The 20,803-nt window shown below is 37.4% G+C and overlaps 3 protein-coding genes across 3 annotated transcripts in view; all 3 read right to left on the bottom strand.

The window, feature by feature from the left end:
- The window catches only part of LOC107092601 (plasma kallikrein-like), a gene marked incomplete at its 3' end in the record, with an annotated part of 6,245 nt that extends 4,377 nt beyond the window's left edge, over positions 1-1,868 (bottom strand). The window contains exons 1-4 of the mRNA XM_015387164.1: positions 1,730-1,868; positions 1,444-1,600; positions 1,040-1,149; positions 18-180 (exon numbers count right to left, since the gene is read on the bottom strand). Coding sequence (XP_015242650.1) covers positions 18-180; positions 1,040-1,149; positions 1,444-1,600; positions 1,730-1,790 — 491 coding nt within the window. The remainder of the gene's footprint in view (positions 1-17; positions 181-1,039; positions 1,150-1,443; positions 1,601-1,729) is intronic.
- A 6,841-nt stretch (positions 1,869-8,709) lies between these two features.
- Positions 8,710-10,719, bottom strand: LOC107092605 (glutathione S-transferase A-like). The gene is made up of 6 exons (XM_015387169.1): positions 10,479-10,719; positions 10,284-10,349; positions 10,014-10,119; positions 9,325-9,440; positions 9,088-9,173; positions 8,710-9,006 (listed from the first exon to the last, which is right to left on the bottom strand). Exons 1-6 carry the CDS (start codon positions 10,644-10,646, stop codon positions 8,877-8,879), a joined length of 672 nt encoding a protein of 223 aa, XP_015242655.1. The 5' UTR covers positions 10,647-10,719; the 3' UTR covers positions 8,710-8,876.
- Positions 10,720-16,514: 5,795 nt separating this feature from the next.
- LOC107092608 (glutathione S-transferase A-like) lies at positions 16,515-20,346 on the bottom strand. Its single transcript, XM_015387172.1, has 6 exons — positions 20,119-20,346; positions 18,818-18,883; positions 18,615-18,720; positions 17,056-17,174; positions 16,876-16,964; positions 16,515-16,777 (listed from the first exon to the last, which is right to left on the bottom strand). Exons 1-6 carry the CDS (start codon positions 20,284-20,286, stop codon positions 16,645-16,647), a joined length of 681 nt encoding a protein of 226 aa, XP_015242658.1. The 5' UTR covers positions 20,287-20,346; the 3' UTR covers positions 16,515-16,644.
- Between the last annotated feature and the right edge of the window lie 457 nt (positions 20,347-20,803).

Here is a 20,803-nt window from a genome sequence, read left to right as displayed (position 1 = left end):
CAGATAGTAGAATTTACCTGAGATCCTGGTTGGAGTAATCCACGCTTAGAAAAGTAAAGAACTGACAGCCAGGGTCCTTTGTGCAGACTCTCTGACACTCCTGATAATCAGGCGTGAACAAGGCTCTGTAGTCTGCCCCAAGAAAGTCCACATTTTGGAACACCTGAGAAAAACAAGGCCCTGGTTCGCCATGAGCAGAAACCAAATCAAAGAAAATATTAGACGGACCATGGAAAGCATGGGGAAAAAAATAAGTTTAGTTGAAAGGAAACCAAAATAACAAATTGCCATTTATGAACAAAGTCACAGCTAGTTGTTTTTTGTTTTGTTTGTGGGTTTATTTAATTTTTTCTTATTAAGTTATTGCTGTTTTATAGAGAATTAACGTTAAAAAAACAAATTTTCATTTTTACAGGAATTCTGCCATCCAACACAGACATAAAACAAATGGGCAGTTTAAACAACCCCATGAGCAAAGGGGGATCTGTTTGTCAACAAATTTCCCATGACGGAATCACCTGGATAAATGATTAACTCTTAAAGTATCTTACGTTACAGTAGTGTAATATTTAAAGTTTGTATTAACACAAACAGCCAATTGGCCAATCAAATAGCCGCACTTTCATGCATTTATTGTTCAAATTGATGATGATCTAAAATTCAAAGCTTGCTTAAAAAAAAAAAAAAAAAAACTAGTTAAGGAATTAAATGTGATTTTGGTTTTGAAACTACTGATCCACTATTTTTTTAACGCACAATCATCTTGCTTGTTTGAATAGATAGTAAGAATAACTGGGGCAAAAAGACCTGATACTGAGAATACTGACAAGAAGAATATGCAGGATGCTATATCAGATTTTTAAAAAAACACAACTATATATACATAATTTTTATTACTGTCTTGTGAGAAACATCTTTATAAGCCTTTAAGCCTAAGTCTTTTTCTCTGACTTTACTTCTTATTTTGAAAGATATCTTTAATATTTTTTTTCTGCAATGTAAATAAATTTTATTTTGACTTCTTTGATTGTTGACCTACTTGCTGGAAAAATGCAGTTCTTTAGAGAAAATCCAGAGGTGACGCCCTGAAGAGGAATTTGGGACGCTGGATCTCCAGACGGGGTGGTTTTAAGGTAGCAGTAAAAGTGCCTGAAGAGAAGAAGGGGATGTCATTATTGAGAATATTTACAATCTTTAAGGAAGTTGATGCAAAAATAGACAAAGAATTGCATGACATCACATATTTTCTCATTCATTGAAATCATTATCTTATTTTATGAGTAATTTGTCTTACATAAAATTCTTGTTTTATCCATCTCCATTATGTTTCAGTCATTTTAAATCAGTTCTGTATTTACTTTAGGAGTATTCATTTCAAGGATCATTTTCAATGTAAAAAAAATGACTGTGTTACTCAATCCTTTATGTATAAGTGTTTCATACCTGTTGTCTCTGGTCCAGTCGGGTCGGACAAAAGTGAAGAAGAGGCATGAGTGGTGCTCTGTGCACAGCCTCTGACAGTGCTCAACAGAAGGAGAGTAAAGGAAGGTTATGTCTGTCCCAGGAAAATCAATGTTCTCCAGAAGTCCATCCCTGCATCCTAAAGGAAAAAAGTTTGAGAGAAGAAAAGTGTAAAATTACCTTCTTAGATGTTACAAAAAGCAAACATATTAAGCAAACAAAACATTTCCATGTAAATCCAAAAACACAGAGTGTTATAGTGAATTACCTTCAATGAAGGAAAAGCTGCTGGCTATTAGCAGGCCAACCAGAATAGAATACTTTTCCATCTTTTACTGCAGATACCTTCAGAGCTCCCTCAGCTTTTAAAAGAACCAGTTCTGCAAATATATAGCAGTCTAAGGGCAATTTACCAATGCTGTTTACGTAGTCTGATTGCATCAAGTCCAAAGTTTTCAGTCATGTGGCCAGCTGTTTGTATAGAAGGGGGATGCCATCCCCCCTTAACATGAGTACTGCCTGATAAGTGTCATGCAGTGTCAGGGTTTACTTGCGGATTGCGGTTTTCCCTTGAGGAAAACCGCAATCTGGGTAAACCCTGTCCTCCCTCCAACGAGCAAGTCATTCACTGGTACAACCCACACCGACTGGCAAACATGTTCACAAGTCATTTTTTGCAAGTCCAAGTCAAGTCTCAGGTCTTGAGAGCCTAAGTCCAAGTCAAGTCTCAAGTCTTGAGAAGGCCTGTCACAATTATCAATTAATCGCACAATAAATTCTAATCACTCGATTAATTAAAATAAGTGCAATAATTTGCATGCTTGCTTGTTTCTCCTTGTGTTTTCATCTCCGTCACTGAGACGGTATAGCTTAAAGGTCGCTATTATATCTATGGAATGATCATTATCTTGAACTGGTAAATGAAAAATACAATTTAAAAAAGCACACACGAAATTGTTTTTCCAGTTAAATTTTGCATCTTTATTTTTTTCTTTCAAAAAAAACAATTTTCTTACAGTATTTATCTGACATTTGTGGTTACAACTTTTTCTAGTTTTAGCAGTAAATGTCTGCTCTTTTATTTTTATGTGAAAATGAGGGCTGTGGAAAAAAAAAACAATCACAATCCTGCTTTTTATTAATACATGTGAAGTTAGCAACTACAACAGATAAAGAAAAACTCTAAATAAATACCAGGACAATAACAATTCTTTCTTAAAAGAAACATTGTGGCAATAACTTTTTGTAACTTAATGCCCTGGAACAGACAGAACCGACTTGGCGGGCAGTATTTTAAATTCAATTCAGTTTATTTATTTAGTGCCAATTCACAACATTATTCACAACATATTTCTCCTCTACAACTGCCATGAAGTTTTTGAAGCTTGGCTTGTCGATCATGCATGCATGGGCACGGGCGTGACATCAGTGCTACGTGACAGTTTGACAGCCCCTCTGCCGTTTTTTTTTTTTACCTCTGCTGTGTGTGGGTAAGGCGAGCGGCGATCAGTCAAGTTAGTAAAACAAAAAACACTTAAAAATAAAATATTGTTCACAAGTCAGAAATCATGAGTCTCAGTCGAGTCTGAAGTCCTTTAAATGCAAGTCTAAGTCGAGTCTAAAGTCATTTAATATGCGACCTAAGTGCGACTCGAGTACGAGTCACAAACTCGAGTCCCCATCTCTGCTGACTGGATTCAACAAGAGACACCTTTTTCTGGAAACGTGAGTCCGTTGCCTTAATTCCCTTCTTTAAATCTAAGACACGAATTTCCCACTGAGCCTGAACTAACCACAGAATCTTCCCCTCAACTTTTCAGTCCCGGTTCGACAGTGTCCTGAGTAGGGGTGTAAATAATAATCGTTTTGTATCGATGCATCGATCCAACAGCCGACAATCCGATGCATCGATACGTCCGCAAGAATACCGATGCATGTTTTTTTTTTTTCCTCTGGTCTATTTTTATCCATTTGCTCCTGGACGTAATTCTCCCTCCCGTGCTGCGGGGGCGCTAAGCCTATTTTACCATCCTACCTCACTTCCTGGTTATACTCTTACAGCAATTTGTTGCAGTGAGCTTGACACTGACATTTTTTATTTATGCTCAATATTGAAGCGTGGTCTGCGCTATGCACTGTGGGTCTAGATACGGCCGAGGCGGTGAGGAAGTGGGGGCGAGTTTAGTCCAACGACGGAGGGACATGAGGGCCAAAAAGAGCGGGGATCCAGGTGGAAAAAGGGTCCCAGCGTTTTCGTGCACCTTGTCTTCTAGCGGGTCAAATTTCACAAGTTGTTTTCCGCAATTTCACTCATAAAAACAAAGCAAGCTGGCCTCCTGTCTGCGGCACTGTTTGCGGTCAGCTACAATTTGGGAGGGGTGCAGCGGAGCGTCTGTGGGGGGGGGCGGGGACGTCGACACTTTGGAGCCAAGGTATTGAATTGCACTCATTGCACTGATTTTGTGCAGTATTTTTTGATGCAAGGCCTTTAAGAATCTATAACACAGGGGTATTATTATTTTTCAGTGAATGAGGTTTTAATAGGAATAGTTGGAGTACAACTTTTCTACTTCTTTTCTTTTGTTTTTTTTCTAAAAAAAATGCATATGGATATTACAATTTTCGTTTTTTTGTTTTTATTTTGAATTTTTGTCTTTGTTTTGCGTTTTAGGTGTTAAAAAAACACAACAAAAAAAACAATTAATCTAATCGAATGGTATCGCGGTGTTTTTTTGAGTATCGAAAATAATCGAATCGTTGGGTCAGGAAATCGATACTGAATCGAATTGCTATGATGGATGTGATTTACACCCCTAGTTCTGAGCAGCACTGGACTCCTCTCAACCAACTCTCAATAAACTCTGTTAAACTTTTCCCTGGTCTCTCTGTTTGATCTTCTGCATGTGGGTCAGAGCTTTAGATAAAATCATGACAGAACACTGTGGCCAAACTGTTGACCCCGCAGAAGCCATTCAGAGAGCCATTAACCAGCAGCAAGCTGCTTTGTCCAGACACGACAACACCCTGGTTGATCTGGTCAATCAGCAGACTGAATTGAATCGCCGTGTTACCCACGTAACCAAGGCTGTCCGTTTTTCCTTCCAGGCTTCGGGCCCAGCCGGCGAGCTAGCCCCGCAGCAAGCTAACCAAGCCATTTTTGCTTCCCCCCATTCTGAGTGTCAGCTGGCTAATCCTCTCAGGTTTGTAAAATTGTTTGTAGAACTCTGTGAACATTAAGACTGTTAGTGTGAGGGATAGCTTTAAACTTGAAAGTGATTGTGAATATAGTCAGATACTGTTTGCAGCTGCAGATCAAAATGAACAACATAACGCCCTCTGGCTTGAGGATTCTTGCGATGATAAAGGAAGGTTTAAGAGGGGAGGATGGTTGGCCAATGTGTTTGTGAACTCTGAATCTTAAAAAAAAAAAGAGATATCCCAGAATGCTTCAGACTGCTTCTAAACATTATGAGGGAAAGAGAGCGCCAGTTTAGGCATTGCAAATTCAGAACCTCGAAGTTCAAACTTAGAAGGCTCCAGACTACTGGGTTCCACAAAACCTCACTTAACCTCTGGTGTTGAGGTGAGCAAACAATCCTCTACCTCAAAGGATCTATCTGTGGTGTAACTGCCAACGTCACTCTGTTTACTTTCCATGTTTCAATATATCTAAGCCAGGCAGAGGTGGGGAGAGTACCCAAAAATTATACTGAAGTCAAAGTAGTGCTACTTCACTATATTTTTATATATATTTTTTTAAATAGCCTTTAAAGTAATTAATTATCTAAGAGTAAAACATTATTTGATAGAAAGATTTTTTTTTAAAACATTATTGCATCTTAGCCCTTGTAGCGGCAGCGAGAAGCAACCGTTAAGGGATTTTTATACCAGCTTTTAAAAATGCAAACAGATTTCTTAACTGAATGTAGGTTGGAGGTTATTCTGCAGATAGTATTCAGATGTGTCTCTGCTTTTAACATAACTAGTTCTGCAAACACAAAATGGCCAAAAGGTGATCCACCTCTGACTCTATTTACATAGTCTGATTTCTAACAAGTCCAAAAATTTTAGCCACAGCTAAAAGCAACAGTTTTGGGACATCTCCACCAGCTTCAGTAAAAGGCTTATTCTATTATTTGAGGATACCCTTAAACCTGAACTGCTTTTATGCTTTCAAATAATGCCTTTTAAAATTAAAAGTGTAAAAAGGGATGTAAACACATTTTTAGTTAATAAAAAAAAGACAGCAATATCCAGCAGAGGGAGACACTGGATAATGGTTTTGTGAGAAACCATTATCCAGTGTAAACCATCGGAAATATTACTTTTTCAGTATTACAGCCTTTTAGGTGAACTAAGCTGTTATATGATTATCAATTTGTTTGAGTGAAATAGATCATAGCTTAATGTAATTATTAATGGGCCATATTGGCATTGCCTGAAAAATGCAGGACCTTAGTAACTAAGTCCAAAGTAACTAATTAATATGGTAACATTATTGTGTAATTCATATTCATTCATATAATTCATTTATATTATTCTAAAGACCTCTCTTGTCCACTGACCTTATTGATATAGTTTCATAGCATTTTAACAGTGATTCTGAAAATACAAAATAATTATTTATCTTTCCAACAGATCTCTGAAAGTTTGGTTCAGGACTAATTGGTGTTTGGAATGTTTACCTTTTCTGTACTTAAACTGCATGAATTTGTATCATAATGTTAAAAATTTATATATAAAATTACATGCTACTGATTGGAGGGAAATTTAAAATTCATGTAGACCTTGTATAGATTAGTACAATGAAAAACAAACCTATTAGATTAAACACAAAAAACAAAAGGTGTGGGGTATCTGTAAACAGTTAAATACAAAACAGTAATAGTGTAATTATGTAAAGTATCATCTGATTCTATATCAGATGACAAATCTGCTTGGAAAACCGTCTTCATCGCAACAGGACTTTCCTAAGAAAAAGTAATTTATTCAATCCAGGGATGTCTGGTCCTCAGATCCATGGCAAGGTTAAACTACACTAGAGTAACAAGCTGTCTTGATCCACAGAACATCAAATTGAGGAATGAACAGTTTGTACTTCTACTAAGTACTGCTAAGTGTATTTTAAAACATGAACACAGCAAAACCCTTTGTTTTTCTTAGTGTTAAAGACTGACCTTTAAAACTAATTATTTTTATTCACAACTTCCCAGAGTAAAACCCCATCTGTGCACACGTAGGATTTTATTCTTTGATTTCTCACTTTTAACATAAACCTCCTTTCCTTCAACGCCTGAACACCGGTAATGCTCAGATCTTGTTTTATAAACCTTATAAAAATTTCTGGACTTGGGTTCCTAGACTAGGCCTCAGAAACACATTACTTCAGACCTTATGTGAAAATCTTCTTGGAATCATATCTTCAGTTCTTCAGAACCTCAACTTTCACTTCTTGGGATTCCTGAACTAACATTGAAAACTATCACTCTTTAACCCTTTTTTAACCCAACCATCTTGGGTCTTCCTCTTCAACCCACAGAACCACTGACCAAGTTTAAAAAGACACTAAAGTACAATGCTGTCTTGATCCGTCATTTGTTGACTTTTAGACCAAAGAGCAACAAGAACTGGAACTTCAGCTTCGACTCTTTCTCATTTCAGGCAATTTCTTCTTTCTTGGTGCAGTTTCCAATCCTGGTCTGTTCCTCCTTCCGAGGATGAAAAGTTAAGCAATTTGAGGAAGGACCCAGAGATATTTATCCATTCCCAAAATGCACGCCTCTTTTTCTACTTTAACCAGTCCAAGGGGGAAACTTCATCAGGGTGTGTTAAGATCCTTTCTAACCAATCAGAAGCTTTGGTTCACTGCTGTCTGATACAAGTACTTGTGCTCGCGCTTCACAGATGTAACCAGTCTGGAACCTTCTATGACAACAATTTCCCAACCCTATTATGTACAAAGCTACTTCCCTTTTTGGAACAGAGCACCTCTGACCTTTGCATTACTCCACTGATTTTTTTGTTGCGAAAACTTTCAAAATGCTGATGGCCAGTTACTCTTAGATCATACTTTTATAATGGGAAAACAGTTCGTTTTGAATGCCATGCCTCTTGAAACAGAAAAAAAGTCATATATTACTGATTACAGCCCTTATTACAGTAAAATGCATGTTTATTTGGCTTATCCAATGCTGTTTAAAGTCAGGAGACTCCAAAGCACATAACACCACATCCAGTCATTCACTCAATCACACACTGATTGAGGGAAACTATGTTGTAGCCACCATCTGACCACCTTTAATATGGTGAAGTGCCTTGCCCAAGTACACAACAACAAAGACAGATAGGTGAGGTTTGAAGTTGGGTTGTAGGTCAAACTTTTGTATCCTACGCTACTGTCACCCCATTGACTGAAGCTTTTCAATAAAAAAAACATATGATAGTATGTAGATTTGCATGTGTTACACTGAATACATGTCACAAAATTATGTATTTTTGATCATGTCTTGTGAAGTGCGCTTTGCCAGTACACTGCCTCATGTCAAGCAAAGGATTGTGGGTTTCTGTATCGCTTCTCACAGCATCTACGAACGTAACATTCTAATGTCAACTTAACAGGCAAACAAAAGCATCCTGCTTCCTCCTCCTAGCTCCGTTCTTATTTCTAGCACTACTAAGATACGGTTTATCATGGCAAGCACTGATGCACTTTGACTTTGGTATAGGTGTCCTACCGATTTCGCCATTCAGAAGGAGACAGAGACTTTCTTTTAAAAAAAATCAGTCTGTTGACATTCAAGGTCATCCAATATCTTGATCCCTCATAGCTCTCAGATCTCCTACAGATTGCTGCCCCTCCCATACTCTCAGATCTTCCTCCTCCATTCACCTTATTGAGCCTCCCACCTACCTTGTCACCATGGGGAGAAAAGATTTCTCCTGCTCTGCTCCCAAACTCTGTAGTTCACTCCCTCCTTATATTTGTAATATTGATACTTTAGCTCTGTTTAATTCATATAAAACTTAACTATTGAATAGAGCATATCTAATTACCTGTCCCTTTTTTAATGTCCGGTATTGTTGTACAGTACACTTCAGTGTTATGGAAGATGATTTAAATAAAATGTGTTATTATTATTATTATTATTATTATTTTTTTTTATTATTATTATTATTATTATATTTGGATTGATTTGTGACATGCAATTAAAATGATAAAACAAAAACAGCTGAATTTATTTATTTATTTATTTATTTAATTCACATCACAAAAGACATCTTTAAAGGAAATTAGGGGAGACTTTACAGTAAAAACTAAGTATTTGCCTTTAAAACAATATTAAACCTCTACAGTAGCGCAGCAGAGGATAAAGGGTTAATAATTCAACACAAAGAGAACTTTTTTTGCGTGAGAGTTAGAAGTCCTTCAGAGCATTTTGTCCTGGAGTGTCCTTCCAGGTAGGAGGCCAGGAGTTCTTGATGCTTGGTCTGTCCTTCACAGTGTTGTAGTAAGCTGCCAGTTTAGGGAAGTGCTCCTCATTCAAGCTGCAGACAGAAGAGGATGTTGTATCATCTTTCCTGCTATTATTCTATTCATTTTGAAGTGATTTGAAAAGATTTAGTTACCCAAAGCGGAAGAGAAAAGCGATGACTGGGAAGACGATGACGTCAGCCAGAGTAAAGCTTTTCCCTGCAAGGTATGGACCGGTTTTCTACAAGAGCACAAAGCAACAAATGATATTTAAGAGTATGCATAACAGCAGTGGCTGTTAAATCATTGCAATCTTTACCATACCAGGAGTGAAAATAAAAAGATTACAAAGAATGGCAAGATCAGAGATTTTTGCAGAGGATCTTGGTTACCTGCAGGTATCCCTCCCACAGTTTGACCTCAGCCTTGAGCTCCTCTGTGTTCCTCTTCTGGGCTGAGTCGTGCCTCTCGTTTTCTGGGACGAACCGAGTGTAGAACAGTGATTGTGCTAACGAGAGAAAAAACACCCAGTGAGCTTCAGTGAATACCTGGTATGACAAACATCAGCTCATGCAAGCTGATTGCAGCCATTTCCTCTTAAGCAACACAGATAGGGATCGGGGAGGACAATCAAGGAAGGAGGCCAGGAATGGGGGCAAACTTAACTTTTCTTTCCTCGACCCATGACCCAGTGAAATGGGGTCAAATATCTCATGATTTTAACCTTGCTTACTATAGCTGAACTGATCATGAGACTCGTGAGGGATTAAAATTTAACCCGGTAACATTGTGATTGTGGCATGACCTGGTTTGCTCTTAAAATCGTACAAGGCATGTGTTTTGAACAAGCTGGATCCTCACGAGGAAGGAAGGAACAGCTGATGTAACACTGCCCCCCCTAAGGATGCAGAATAAAAATCCCACTTGATTTAAGGTTGCAGGCGCAATATTTGGTGTTGCTTTAGTAACCCAGACCTAAGGGAACCAGAGCTAAATGTTTATCCATAAGAGGCATGCTTATGGACAAACATGGAGCAAAATTTAAGGTATTGGACTTCTTTTCACTTCAAGCTGGGCTTACCCAGTTTCTGGAAAAGTGTAAGCCCCTCAAACATGCGCTGGTACATCAGTGCGCTCTCAGCTTTGTTGTCAGGCGCCAGCTTGTTTCCTTGGGACTTGAACTGCTCCTGTTATTGGAGAAAAAGAACAACAATGATAGAGGCTCTGGTTCAGCTCCCTCCGTGGTGTATGGTTTCTCTTTGTTTGCTTCTGAATGCAAACAAGAAACACGCTCCACACCGCTGTCTTGTTTGTGGCATATGGCTGCATAAAACTTTAACAAGGTTCTCACCTCCAGGTAAATGCAAGCACCATATGACTCGTTCAGGACAACGTCTCCATGTTTGAAGGCTGGAAGCTTTGAGACAGAAAGGATAAGGTTTAAAATCAGAGGATTGTTTCTGCAAACTTATCTGGATCCTAAATGTGTGCATTAAAGAAATTAAATTAAATTTCTCGTTAGCAGAATTGCATCAAATAAACCTACCTGACCCCTGGGATTGATGGCAGCGACTTCCTTCGACTTGTGCTCCCCTTTTTCAAAGGACAGCATTTTGCTGTTGTAGCCCTGCAGATTCTTCTCCTCCAGTGCGATCATGACCCTCCAGCAGGGAGGAGAGCCGGAGCCCCAAAAAAGAGTCATGTCCTTGGCCATAGTTGCAGAGTGAGCAGTCGATTCCCAGCAGTAACAAAAGGGGAAGAGTGAGGACTGAGTCTGAAAGGCTTTGCACGTCTGCTTATATAACAGCCTCCAACCCTCAAAAACCGGATTGGTGGAAGTAAGTCCCATCCCATGTTTGTGATATCATCAAAGATTAGTTACTCTAGGAAGTTAAGATAGTTTTAAATCCATTTAAACATGTTTAAGTGCTCTAGTTTGTAGCGTTAGGCTGTAAGTTACACTATGTCTATGTGAATTTTATTTAAATATCAAATGGACTTAAACACCCAGGATGTTTCTAAAGGCAAGTGATCAGGAGGGAATTATCTTGCTTTGTGTTGCAGATCATTATTTCTTATTTAATAAGAACATTTTAAATTAAAAAGAAAAAGAACAAATATTTAAGGGTGCCAAGAATGTCACAGCATGATGTAATGACAAATGTAGGCAAATGACCATGCCTGGTGTGTTTTTTTCCATGCTGCAGCTGCAGCTGCTTTTCTGTTGCAAGGGTGTTCCCTTCTGAAACTATTACTACTTCTGAAGGCTCATTGTGACTCAGCACTTTTCATTCACCTTTGCACAGAGTGGAAATTAGCCCAATTCACAACTACATTCCTTCTGAGCGCAGCCTGCGCTAATAAAACAACTGTGTTATCCAGATAAAAACTTTTGCATTCATTTCAATTTGGTAAATTTTAATCGATACTGTCAAGTGAACTTTTGTCAAATAAAAAGTGGAAGGACACATGAAATTATGGTTAAATGCCAATTAATTTCTCTAATATTATTTATAAAATTAGCTGTGATTTTAATCAATAATTGTTATAATGCAGTTTTTCTGGGCTGTCTCATTTCTTTAAAAATAAGCATTGATTTGGATTTAAAAATAAAATATTACTGAAATAGTTAGAAAAATAAAAATTCAATCTTTCATTCAAGGTGGGATATAAACATCTGTCCGTTTCTAAAGACGATATTCATGAATCAGGAATGACTGCTTTTAAGCAAAACAGCTCAGTTTGATACAAGTTTAACATAATAAGTTTTAATGAATTTTTTTAATAAGTTTTTCAGTCTTGATAAACTACCCAAGGTTAGATATAACATTAAACTCTTGATCCAACTCCAAGAACCCCAAACCAGGAGAGACGCTCTGGATCCTTTTAAGCAAATACAACAAAATCTAAATCTCAAAATAAGACGTTCCGAATCTTCTGATAAGATGTTCTGGTCTGAGAAGCTAACTGGCAAAGAAAACTTTATTGTTTAAACCCTAATTTATCGTTTCGTCCTCTTTTTTCTCAAATAAGAAATATAACTTATAGCTATGAAGTGATGCTTTTCTATTTACTGCAGAGTGAGGTCTAAAAATATGATTTTCATATACCAGAAAAGAAACAATAAGGGAATAATAATTATCATAACCTGCATGCTACAAAGTCTGGCTGAATTGTAGCATTAGCAATGTTAAAACTGAGCTTGTTAAAACTGAAATGGCCTGCTTGTCACTCAATATAGAAAATGTCTGTATTTTCTTGTAATATTTTACACCCTCCCAAAAGTCTTTATTATAGTTTGCTTAAATGGTTTTACTTGCGTGCAAATTCCTGGGAATTGCATGCCAAAGGAAATAAACAACATTCACATTCTTTGTTCACCAGTTACTGGTTGCAGAAAGCAATGTGTGGATCAGGAAAAGAGTAATTTATCACCAATTTAACAGAGTCTGTTTTTCTAATCACTTACCCTGCTTTTTTATTTTGGTCTAACAGAGGCTGAAAATGTGAAAGAAAAATACAGGAGCGATCACAAGACAAAAATGATTTCCTGAATTCCTTTTTTTTTCAGCAAAGCTGCCAGAGGGAGATTTCTGCTTAATCATCTACTTTAAATCTAAGAAGGTTAAAGAAAACCTGAACCTATGTGGACTTATTTTGTCTGAGAATGTTTTCCCCCGCCACATCTCCTCACATTTTTCCCTTTGTTACTAAGAGACAATCTGTGACTTCATCATATGCTGGCTCTACCTACCAAGCCCTCTGAGAATTTGCTATGAGTGCATGACAAGGCTTTTTCTTATTTTGTTCTTCTTTTTCATTCTTTCTTGCTAAACAAAACAGGCAACATGAAGCATGTATATATTTTGTAAAAAAATAAATAAAAAAACCACATATGTAAAGTCCAAATATTATTTATGAGCCTTATTTGTTTTCAGTAAGTTTGTTTATTCGATGTGTAATTCAAGGCTTTTATCGTTTTATGAACAAAGTGCAGCCATAAACAGGGAGATGGAGGGTTTTGTGCACCACCCTGTTCAAATAAAAGCTGAATGAATGGGAGAATAGAGTTCATAATGTTGGTTTGTTCTCCTGTGCACACAGTAAACCTTGGCATTATTTATTTTAACCACTGAATCATGAGATTCAACAAAGTTGGAGATTAGAACGTATTTGAAAAATAAAGCTTTTGCTTAAGTGCATCACCAGAGCCAACCCAAGGTAGATTGGAATGGATTTAGGGACCTATCTACTGATAAGCCCATTTAGGAACCAAAAGCCCACTTGACCTCCCTTTTATTATGCATTTAACAAAACTTATAATGGATTTAAGTATAAAATAACAATTGATTAAATTTTTTTATTGAATGCAATTTTTCTGTGCTCAACAATCACACCAATCATTTGGCAAAACTAAGGAAAGAACATCTGACTCAGATATTGAGTGCAGGCTATACGTTCCCTTCTATCCACCATAGATATGGCATTAGTTTGATGTCAATATTTAGTGCAAAGCATCTTAGTTTACCATTGATGTATCCATTGAGTGCTGTGATTTTTTTTTTTTAATAAAAAGCTTCATTACTGTCAAGTGGTTATTTACTGTCAGGTGTGATTTATGGAATGAATCTCTATGTGGAGAAAACCAGACTTGCTAGTAACTGAATTTGGTCTCAATATAAAGTATTCTGATGCTTGGAAACGTCTATCTTCTGTCATCTTTGGAATAATTATGTCGGTCAGAAGTGGAAATGTGAAGTCTTCCTGAAAAGCCGACTGAGTTTTAGTTTTATTTAACAGCAATTTTAATGCAAATTTTTAGCCATCACTGTGGTGAATTGCTGGAAAAGTTTCAAATCATAGGTTATTTTTCCAATTTTCTTTATAGCGCCAAATATTTTTTGGAAACACTGTTCTGTAATTCAGAATAAATGTTTAATGTCATTATTCTTCTACAACTTTTGGCTGTATCACTTACTCTACTATTTTACCCTCTTTGAGGTATTGCCTTAATTTAGGAATATAAAAGTGCGTAGTTATCATGAGTTACAAGCTCAGAAAAGGTTATAAAAGGTTTCACCTTTGCACTTCAAGTTACAAAATGCATAAAGATAAAAGTAATTAAAACTGACAGATGTACATCTGACCATAATAAACTTTAGCTTTAAATAGTCATACTATCAGCATAACTTCCAAACTATGTAAGCTTTTTTTCTGTTTTTGTTTCAAAACTGAACTTGGTATGTATATAAGTCCCTTTGCATGCTCTTAGCTGGTAGGTGGCTCTAAGCAGCTGCACATTTGGCCACCATTTAATCTTTAAGTACATATCTAGTCAACACCAATGGATCCGTGCAGGCTAAACTGTTGGGAAAATGCACTGATTAATGAGGGTAGTTCTATGTCATTGTGAAGAGAGGCAGAAACCAAACTGCTAGAGCCAGCTTATTTCTCAAAGTGACACAGAATAAAGTGCATCAAACAGATTGACTGGAAAAAAGCAACTCATTGAACATTACATGCAAAAAAGCAAAAAAGAAAAAAACCCTCTGAGATTTATGCAAAGTCATGACAACACATGAGATTGGAGCAAACTAATGGGCCCTGCCATTTAGGTCAACGCCCACTTTCTAACCTGTCTGACCAGAAATATCACTGTTCCTCACACGCGACAGTCTCTGGGCGCACCTTACACTGCATTACTGATTGTTTTATTGCAGCAGGATGGACCAGTTTGATAAATTGATTGCCAGATAGAAAAATAAATGTCGAATACAACTTAATAACTTCTTCTTTAAATATAAGCTGATGGAGTACTATGATATATTTATTTAATTAGCAGAAATTACTAAGTAATTCGAATAGTATGATTACACACACACTAATATTCCTATCCATTCAAAAGGGATGCAAAACATGGATTTATCTTCAGAAAGCCTCAGTAGTGCAAGATTTACGTACAAAATTTAAAGCTGTTCATGAAATTCTGTTTTGTTTTTTTGTTGTTGACATTCATATAAATATACTTGTGTGATAACTTAGTGTACCAGTCAAACTACTGGTTTTTGGTGTATGTCTATTTTGAATTTATAGTCCCCCTGGAGAAAACTCCACCAACCGCCACTTGATTAGGTGTTTCGATCAAGAACCCAGAGTGCAGGCTTTGGGGATCAAACCGAGTATTTGCAACCTTCTCAGAGCACAGGTGCATTGCTCTAACCCACCAGGCCAACACTCCCCAGGTAACCTAAGACACTGCATTTGTGTTATTGTTTTTTTTGTTGTTGTTGTTTTTTAAGGTAGATGTTGTATGTTCCTCGTTTGAGTCATCTTTGTGGGTTTTTTTTTACATTAATCTCAAATTGGTTCAGAACCTGCCTTTATTATTAACACATTGACCTTTGTCGGATCATTGCTTATCTTCCAGCAGCTGATGCAATAATGACTTCACTCCTCAAAACCAACATAAAGAAGATCTGACACATTCTGCTGTTGTACGTACAGTAGGGTCTGCTGTCAAGGCAGACACTTAGGTGCTGCACATCTTTTACTGAATACCCTTTTCTTATTATCCAATGATCATTTTTTAAACTATCCAATTTTTCCTGAAAATCAATTTTCATTGGTAACTTTTAAGATTAGAAAGACTATACTTTATCTGTTGCTTACCTTATACCTTATAACTGTCTCAATGTCAAATAATATGAAACTTCTTCAGATAGTTCGACAAAACATAGGTTGGTTTGTCACTTAACCTGCACTCCAATTTCAAATTGTTGATTGGTAAAGCTTAGATTATGATTACATAAACTCATAACCCTTCATAATGTTTGAATTTAACAACCAGCTGATATGTTGAAGAGAGAACTTTCACAGATAGAGTATGCATTATAGTCTAAGTTCCTAAATGGCTAAAGGAGTCACATGCATCTTCTCAAAAGCTTTTAAACTGGTTTAATTCTATGCGAATATCCGACCAACATGCCATTCTAGAAATGGATGTTTTCAGATTTTATTCTGATTGTAAGATTAATCCTACAACTTGTGGTTTATTTTTATACCATTGACTCTGTTTGAATTGTCGATAATCCATCCATTTTCTGTCATGCTTATCCCAAGTGGGGTTGCTGGTGCCGTTTTCCAGCTGTCTATGGGCGAGAGGTGGGGTACATTCTGGAAAGGTTGCCGGTCTATCACAGGGCAACACAGAGACAAACACCTAAGGAGAATTTAGAGAAGCCAATTAACCTAACAGTCACATTTTTTGGACTGTGGGAGGAAGCCGGAGTACCCGGAGAGAACCCACGCATGCACAGGGAGAACATGCAAACTCCATGCAGATAAACCCCAACCCGGGAATCGAACCCTGAACCTTCTTGCTGCAAGGCAGCAGTGCTACCCACAAATGTTTTTGTTTGTGTCTGAGTAGCTGCTGTTTAGAGGGCATTTCTCCCAAATCTTAATGTTTGTTATCCTGCAAAAATTACATGAAGTTCAGCTCCAGGGAATTTGCTGTAGTGGTAAAAAAATTGGAGAAATGTGTTAAAAAATCCAAATATCACGCTGATCAGAAAAGTGCATAGATTTTATTAGGAGAAACATCTAATCATGTTTGAGATGTACTTCACAAGCTCATAGAGATAAAAAATTGAGATCATCAAGGATGAGAAGCCAAAAAAATGCAACCACAACATGACTCAAGTTTCTATTTTTCAGACATCCTTCAGGGTGTCTTGTCCCTTTGTGTTCTCCAGCCAGTGAGGAGGCCAACTGGCCTTGATACTCGGCCTCTCTCTCAGCAGAGCATAGTACTCGCCCAGTTTAGGGTAACGCTTTTCAGACAACCTGGGGAAATTAAATGGAAAGACGAAAAAAAGTTGAAAAAATTGTTGATAAAAAAAAAAAAAAGCATGATGGGATCGTCACTTGTTTGTCTCACTGACCCAAATCTAAAAAGAGTCCCTATAGTTGGAAAAACAACCACATCAGCCAGCGTAAACGACTTCCCTGCCAGATTAGAGCCAGAACCCATCTAGAGAAGAAAGAAGAGAATCACAGAAGTGTTAAAAACCGGTCATGGCTCTATTGGTTAGACTGTTTTGGTCGATGCACGCTTTACACACGTTGAACAGGTAGCCCTCCCAGAGTTTGAGCTCCATGGTCAGGGCATCTTTATGTCTCTTCAGAGCTGAGTCGAGCCTCTCGCCTTCAGGGACGAAGTATTCATAGAAAATCACTGCAGCTGGAATAAAGAGGGATGATCCAATTTCAATCAAATACATGCAAATATCAATTAAAAAAAATATGTCACAAAGGCTGATATATGGACATGTGTACCAAGATAGAATAACCTGAAACCTGAAATAAAATAAATCAGTCTTTCTTTTTTCTCAAGCCTTTAATTTGAATCGTTTGTCAGTCAGTGTTTCACACAGACACATTAAAGGATACCCACCACCACCAACCTCTATTTCCTGTTTAATTGTCCAACGCAAATGGGACAATAGCTTAAAATAAGGGTCAGCAGTCTGTGAATTCGGAGCTCAAAGCGGCTCTAGGGAGCCTCTACATTTGCTCATAAATACTTTGACATAAAATGATGAAGAACCACCTAATGATTTGAAAAATGGGTATTATAATAAATAGGGGAATGTGAGAAAATCAATTTGGTGATATATTGCCATTTTTGGTCACTTGATATAGTATTGATCGTTCAGCTCCTAATATTAATATTCCTTAAAAGCATGGGGGGAATGTGTTACTTCTGCACTGCCGCTCTGGTAGATGGGCCCTTTAGCTGTGCAGCACAGTTCCATTTCTGTACAAGAGGCAGTCACAGGGGCAAGACGTGGGCTGATTCAAACCCTAAACAAGATGGCTGCCAAAATAACAAAATAACTGAATGATCAATTTCTTTTTATCTTTATATTTCATTTTAATATTAGCTGTATGGAATATCGGCCGCACCCTGGATCAGTGGGTAGCATTGTGGCCTTGCAGCAAGAAGGTTCAGGGGTCTTTCTGCATGGAGTTTGCATGTTATCTCTGTGCATGTGTGGGTTCTCTCCGGGTACTCCGGCTTCCTCCCACATCCCAAAAACTTAGGTTAATTGGTGTTGATGGATGGATGGATGGATGGATGGATGGATGGATGGATGGATGGATGGATGGATGGATGGATGGATGGATGGATGGATGGATGGATGGAATACAACAATTTATCATGATACTACAATATTTTGATAATATCACATTGTGACCCAAGAATCGTGATGCGTATCATATCTCAACATCCTTGCCAAAACTCCTGATCATAAATGGAGGTTTTGGGCAACTTCCATTTTTGTCTCCTGAAATAATAGTAGATATTTTCCATAACCGATTAAGACTATAAGTACCAGTAATTTTGTCTCAGGGTTAACTGTTCTTGTACCATATATTGAATATTGTTTTTTTCTTTTTTTTCTTTCTTATTTGTTTGTCTGTTTTTTTAATAAGCACTGCCTCATGTTCAACTGCTACAGGAAGTTCAAAACATACATTTTGTCACTCTTCATTGCAAAAGCTAATTGCAATCAGAAATTGAAAGATATGTAGAAAAATGAATTTCAATTATCCAATTTTGACGGTTTCAAAGGTAAAAACTGTGTAGCAGAAATACTCCAACTTTTGATTGCCTTACTTAGTTTATCATAGAAAGTGAGGCCCTCAAACATGCGTTGGTACATCAACGCCTGTTCTTCTTTGCTGTCTGGGATCAGTTTTGTTCCTTGAGACTTAAACTGGCTCTGGGAAACATAGAGAGAGAGAATTAAAGTCCTACAGGCAGCATGTGTATTTGCATTTGTATCAAAAACATTTTTTTTTATACATTTTTTCCCTCACCTCCAGGTAAAAGCAGGCTGCATAAGATTCATTGACAATAATGTCTCCGTGTTTAAAAGACGGCACCTAAAAAGGAACAAATATCAACACATTGTAAGAAAACAACAATAGCAAAGGGATTATCTGCTTCCTTTTTTAATAGTTTTTCTGTTCTTTTGTTAATTGTTTTAACCCCTTTTTTCCAGTTCATGCAGTGCTTTTTAAAAAATGATTTCCTTCTTACAGATTTATTTAGTTTTTCTTCACAACGATCACACAAATGTTTCACATAGTCATTCATAATACTTTTGGCATCCAGCAAAACACAGTCAGGGCTATTATCCATAAATAAGTCTGCAGGACTGCTTCTTGAGTTTTATACTCCTCATCAAGCCTTAATCACCCAAGGTCAGTGTTCCAAAATTATGATAAAATGATGAAATAAATTGCATCCATGTGGGGCGTTGGAGGCCTAAAAGAATACTGACTAAAAACCTAACAAAAATTCAAAGTCTCACATTTCCCTGAAACCATTATGATGTTTCCTAAGACTTTTGGGGAAAATATTGTGGGATGAACTTTGTGGAAAGTGTGTGTCCAGTTGTATCTAGGGTGAAATGAAATAAAGAAACAAACAAAAACAGTCAAACATGGTAGTGTAATGCTCTTGGCCTTAAATATTACATGGGAAACTGTCATCAATGGAAATATATAACAAATTCTGCTGTTTGAAGTGGCCTAGTCAAAGTCTGGGCCCTGACTCCTTTAAATTGCTGAAGCAGGACCTGCACTGAATTAAAAGTCTTTGCAAAGATAAGTGGGTTAAAATAATGCAGTGTTTACTCTTTGTTTACTCAAGCTATGTTTGGCTGATATCAAAAGTTGTTTGATGGTCTGAAACTTGTTATATAAGACAAAAACTGTCCAAATTAGAAAATGGGAAAAAAAAATGTAATTGCATTGTTGTGGAAAATTGTTTACCATTGTGATCCATAACTGCCGCAAACAAATCAATATATTCAGTATTTTATCTCACAGCATATTACCTGATATTGAGTTAAAATAAGCTAAGAATTGAAAGCGTCAGGGTTTGTAAACAGCCATAAATTGAGGCGTTTTTTTAACAGAAGGACCTTAAAGGACTCCTGCCCCCTGAAATCATTAACATATACTGTGCTTTTATCTTCCTGACCTTTACACGCTGCATTAGCTTAGGCACTCATCCAGCTGCATACACAGTAATCTGCTACTGGCTGGTAAATCTCCATGTTTTTTGGTATGAATGTGTATTTTAGTTGTGATGTTGTTTGCTCTCTCCTCACCTGACCCCTGGGATTGATATTAAACACCTCCTGGGACTTGTGCTCCTCTTTATCAAAGGATAACAGTCTGCTGTTGTAGCCCTGCAGCTTCTTCTCCTCCAAGGCGATCATGACCCTCCAGCAGGGAGGAGAGCCGGAGCCCCAAAGCAGAGTCATGTTCCTGGCCATGGTTCCAGGGAGACCTGTTACACCTGACAACAGAAGTTGGGAAAGTGAAGCCTGTGTGTGGAGTGGTCTGCGTTTAAGTCCGGCAGCAGCCTCCAGTCGGATTGGAGGGTTTCAAAAAGTCCCATCCAATCATCAATGATTAGTGATGCAACAGAGGATTAAAAAGAAGAACAAGCCCTCCGTTTGTTAAATGATAACACCAGCAGCTTTGTCTCGAAGTTCTTTGATATTTTCGGTGAACTTTGAACAAAAATGCAACATAAAGCCAGTAATAAAGGTTTATTGTGGTGTACACAATGACAAAGACAGTTTTGTTCCAGCCATGCAAAAAAAAATATTATTATCACTCTGCAGCTTCTCACTCTGGTTGTCTCTAAATTTTAGTTTTTAGATTTTTTATGTCTAAATAACCACATTCAAGAAATGTGTTGAGAAAACTTGGAAAAAGAGAAAACAAGGGAGCTGAGTGTGCAGCTGAACACAGAGCAATAATCTATGGCATTATTGTATTAATGGC

This window comes from Cyprinodon variegatus, unplaced genomic scaffold (genome assembly GCF_000732505.1).
Source record: "Cyprinodon variegatus isolate N-32 unplaced genomic scaffold, C_variegatus-1.0 Scaffold387, whole genome shotgun sequence".
Taxonomy (NCBI): domain Eukaryota; kingdom Metazoa; phylum Chordata; class Actinopteri; order Cyprinodontiformes; family Cyprinodontidae; genus Cyprinodon; species Cyprinodon variegatus.
The sequence above is the reverse complement of the archived record's forward strand: the minus strand, read 5'-3'. Positions and strand labels throughout refer to the sequence as shown.